Source organism: Protopterus annectens, chromosome 1.part0, assembly GCF_019279795.1.
Source record: "Protopterus annectens isolate FY-2018-M chromosome 1.part0, PAN1.0, whole genome shotgun sequence".
Lineage (NCBI taxonomy): Eukaryota > Metazoa > Chordata > Ceratodontiformes > Protopteridae > Protopterus > Protopterus annectens.
Window position 1 is genome coordinate 840,070,715 of NC_056725.1, and position 5,000 is coordinate 840,075,714.

General features: G+C 42.1%; 1 protein-coding gene across 1 annotated transcript in view; it reads right to left on the reverse strand.

Moving 5' to 3' along the window:
- The window catches only part of LOC122795062 (dual specificity protein phosphatase 7-like), a 24,591-nt gene extending 20,954 nt beyond the window's left edge, over positions 1-3,637 (reverse strand). Inside the window, exons 1-2 of the mRNA XM_044063640.1 lie at positions 2,775-3,637; positions 1-3 (exon numbers count right to left, since the gene is read on the reverse strand). The exon at positions 1-3 is cut by the window's left edge and continues 426 nt beyond it. Coding sequence (XP_043919575.1) covers positions 1-3; positions 2,775-3,177 — 406 coding nt within the window. The 5' untranslated portion in view covers positions 3,178-3,637. The remainder of the gene's footprint in view (positions 4-2,774) is intronic.
- Between the last annotated feature and the right edge of the window lie 1,363 nt (positions 3,638-5,000).

The following is a 5,000-nucleotide window of genomic DNA, read 5'->3' on the forward strand; positions in this document are numbered from 1 at the left end:
CACCTACAAATGGGATAAAAGCAAAAACAGACAATTAAAAATTGTTCAGAATAGATCTACTCTGCAAGACATGTTATGTTGGCAACTGAAAAAAGAAAAGCACCAAAGAATTTAACAAAGACTTTCCTTTAACACTGTAAAATGAAAAGTAGATATAAGCTTAGCTTGCTGATCAAAACAGATGAATATGTCCCCGATAATTATTTCATACAAATACCCTATTAAAAAAATAGCACTACACAGGTATAGGTTGTATGTCTAGTTCCACCTTTAGCTGAGATAACAAGCAAACGTAGGTATATGTTGTGTCACTTCGGGACCCCCACTCATGCTTAACTATGCAGATTTTCACAGAATGTCCAGAATTTTTGCTTCATATTTTTGATATGTTCCTCAAAATTTGTGATGATCTGGATTTTTAGGACAAATCAATGAGCACTGAATTCACTAAATAATGACAGGCAATTGAGTATGACTTCATATAATTTAGAAAATGCATGGTAACACAAGACCTTTTATTCTAACAACTTTCTAAGTTTATAAACGCGATTTTTAATATATGTACCCCCCCCCCCAATTATTTTAGACTTTGCCCAGATTTCTTGGGCTAACAGGTCGAGAAGTATGCACATGATTACTGCTCCACGAGGAACTCAGCTTTATTTATCTGATTCCCTTTTGCACTAAACCCGGTGCAAGACACGTCTCCACCCCACGACAATCTAAACACCACAAGTTAGCTGACATTTGTAGGTACATTGGATTAACGAAACTGTTTATATGTGTCAATCTACACCTTTAAATGCCAGCTAAAGACAAGTGCGCACGCTACAAAAGTAAAACTGTGCGCGAGGCGGCTCGCGCACACTGTACCAGCTGCTGGAGCTTTAAGAGCAGCTCTCTGCAGAATAACCACAGTGGGGAACCTGCAGGCTCTGGGTGTGAACAGTGAAGAGGAAACAGGACGTGTCTGGGCTGAACAACAAGCAGCAGCCAGCTCTCCAATTCTTAAAAACAACCTGAAGTGGCAGGCTTCTGTCAGCGTTCATTCATGAAAAACATGCGCCCGTTTTTTTCTCAAACAAGACAACATGGCGCAGCCATCTTGGAATTTTAATTGGAAACACATTCCCTTTTCTCTCAAGTCATTCCATCTCTTGTAAATGCGGAACTGCAGCAAATGTCTGCTCTCTTTTCTAGTTTTATTTCTGAAGTTCACCAGAGACAAAGCAAGTTACAGGGGGCCATTAAATATATTAAAAACCCTCCTTACATTAAAGCTTCCTCCTTGGTTGCATTTACATTGATTTACAAAAGAAACGTAAACACATCTCAAGTTCTGCAATGCTATGCTCCCACCACAAATACTTAGAATAACACCAACTCGTTGGGCGACCTGGGCAGCACTCAGCCTCACCCAAAATGGCTTTTAAATAAACTTTGGCGCAGAAACATCCGCCTGTATCCCGGGCCTCCAAGAAGATGAGATATTCACTGGGGTAGCTCCGTGTAACTGGCAATGCGTTGGTACAGGCTCCAAAACCTTAGCTGACCCGCATTACAAAGCAAATGTTTTACAATAACAGACTGGAGGAGGAGGGTGCCATTCATGAAAATGCTTTACGCACAGTTCACTGCAATGAAAACAAATGTCTTTTTTTCTGTTTAGTGCTATATGCGACATTGTACCGATTTGACCGTTGTGTAATACAGGTGAGATGACCCCCCCCCCGTAAGTGTGCTCTTGTGGTGAGGTGGGGGTAAATGGTTCATATATAGCACTGGCTGTAGCAATTACAGCCTAAGAAAAGTAGTTCTCCACTGAGGATGGTACATGAAACAATTAAGGGCACCTTTTGCAAAATTATAAAAAAAAAAAAACGCTTTGCCCCGTATAGCAAGGATAACGAAGATGCCCACCACCCCCGTTTAAATATGGTATGCCTTGTTTGTCCACGAAACACTAAATATTCTGCAAAAATGGAACTGTACTACAATACTGACCTTTGCCACTATTTATGCAATTAGGGCAAATGGTTAGGTCAAAAAAATGCAGAAAGCAAGCAAGGAATGTTTGTCCCTAGAAATGTGGAGCAGTCCAGCCAAGGGTCTGCTCCAAAATCTAATCTAAAGGCCACTCACTACAGAACTATTGAAAGCTGTCAGCGCAGTGTTTTCCACTCATTTAACAGCTCGGTGGATTCGAAGAAACTCCTTACAGAAGCTATCTATGGCAGTTGTCTAAACTGTAAGGTATGTAATCGCAAACTTGTATCAAACGCATCTCTTAAGCTCATCCTTTTTACAAGGTCCCCATTTAACAGTCTAATGTTATATCTACCACTGTAAAACCAGAACGTCCTACAGCAGTTCGGTGCACAATCAGTAAGAATATATTCCGCCACAGCTGGATAAACGTTGGTGTTTTATGCTCCATTAGTGCCACTCTTATGGAGATGGTCAAGTTGGTATGTAATCAGAAAATATAACATTTTTCAAGTTACCATTAGGGTTCGAATGGCCCTTGGAGGAAACAAATGATAACTTTATTTAATAAAAAAAGTCATCAGCTGTCTGTTGACAGTTTCGTTGGATACTCACCAAATTCAACACCCCCCCCCCCCCCCCAAACTGCAGTCCAAGTCCAAATAAAATCTCTAGAAATAAAAAGAATTAAGTGCTTCGCAATGTGCAGATATCTACATAATGGGCACATGCATTCTCCCACCATACAAACGTTTCCAGTCTTGCTGCCAAGGTCCCTCCTTGCTCACCTTCCAGATAATACGCTTTACATCCCTCATCTCGGAGCTTCTGGAGCAAGAGCATGAGCACGGAGCCCAGGGTCCCGCTGCCGTCACTGGTGGGGCCCCCTTCGTCGTACAGCAGCACCGTGTCACTGCAGCAGCGTTTGGCGAAGCGTTCCTTGTCCTCGTTGTTGGGGATGATGGATCGGATGGAAAGATTACCCTTTTTGAGGCGGCGTAGCATGAGGCTTGGGATGGCCAAGTTGATGGCCGTCTCGACGTGCGATGATTCATACAGTTCGTGAGGTCGGCAGTCCAGCAGTAATAGTGACCCGTTGCCCGATTCCAGCTCCTCCTGTAGCCACTCCGCCTGCTTGCTCGGCATCGCCGCAGACATGGCCGGAGAGCAGCCCCAGGGATAATTTTTCATGAGGAATGCAGGATACAGCCCCTGATGCAACTGAGTTCTCCTGACTCCAGATCTTATTATACAAAAAAATCCTCTAAGACCCACAAAAACAGCTGCAAACACAAGCAAACCACCCCTAAGTCCGCTGCGGCAGCAGTTCCGTGGAAGCTCCTCGCTTGCCTCCTTCCACCCGGCTGGGGCTGTTACCACTCACCCACTACGATGCCATGTCTGGGCACTGCTGCCTGGGTAAGACTTGGAGAGCTCCACAGAGATGACGATGTACTTCCATGTTGTTGTTCCACATAACTGAGTCCTATAGGCGCTCTCTGATCACTGTACTGCACACGTTGCTTGCCTATTGTCGGGAGGGGGGGGGGGGGTGCATATGCACTATGACACAAGCGCTACACTCGCATGAGCTTCCATTCTTACTTATTAACACGCGCTCCCGTTCTACTTCTACCTTCCTTTCGTTGACAGTCTCAATTAAAGAGGCTTTACAGTGTACACGCCGAGAAGGCGGAGCTTGCTTTCCCCGCCCACAGCACTCTTAAAGAAGTACGTACCTTTCCAGTAAGGTGGCTCATAATTTTCGTTTGTTCTTCATAAACTTTGTGACTTTCTGGCAAATCATGGACAACTGAAGTCAATAAGTAATGACACATGTCTAAGTTTCAGACTTCATAGTCTTCAGAAAATCCATAGTAATGCAAACCATGTTATGCTAGCAACTTTCTAAGTTTGTAAGAACAATATTTAAAAATCTATCCCTGTTTTGGGGCTTTTGTTCCCCCGTTTTTGGCTTTCTTGCGCCACGAGGTTGAGGGGTATGCTGCTATGCTTAGCAAAATGCACACCAAGCGGAGTAGTTTTTGAAATGGAAAGATTGGACAGATAACCATGCCCCTACAAGAAATGGGCAGTGAAAGCAAACAACACTTCAGTAAGTTAATGCCAGGGTTAACGTAGCAAGACTTCAGGAAGTGAAACTGTAATGTGAGCTATAATTTTGAACAGACGGAATTCTCCTGTACTATTCAGAAGTGGTAGGAGTCAGGAACGAAGCTCTGTGCAATTCCTTTCCGATTTATAAGCTCTAGTCAGGAGTGTTGCAGTACCATTTATTGATTATCTTGCATTTCCAAACAGCTTTGCAGGAAGCATAGTAACACTGCATGGTGTTTAATTGTCTGCATTGGTCATATAACAATGCATACATATCCAGGAGTAACCAGATATAGGAAACCACACAAGCAATGGTTACTTATTAGGGTTTCCCTTCCTTTTGACTTATTAATCAATACAATTACTAGCTTCATGGTTTCTACTGCATTAGATACTCAAAGCTTGCTTCATCAGTTAAGACTAGGCTATTTATCTAATGTATAGTATTCTAGTATTCTGTAGAATCTCGTTTTTTTTTCTTTTATCTAGAGCACTGTTTCTCCTTCTTAACTTACAACATCACAATATTCAGGAACGCTAATATAAACTGATTACAGTACTAAAAATTCAGGATATATACAGTATGTGCATATACACACACCACACAACTATCACAATCAAGGCTGTCATGCAGAAATCCGAGCAGGTGGCAATTTTCATCATAATCTGATCTGTTACTTTATTTTAGTAAAATTCTCAATTATATTTCTATGGCCTCAGGTGAAATACTCTTCAAGGAAATGTCTTGGTGAGTCATGCTGAATGAATAAACAAAACTATAGAAATTATTGGAAACACAATATATGGGAGTGTCTAATCAGATTAGTTTTCAAACTTTTACAGAAGGTGTGGACAGCTGCAAGTTAAAACCATTGTATACAGCATTACATCATGTT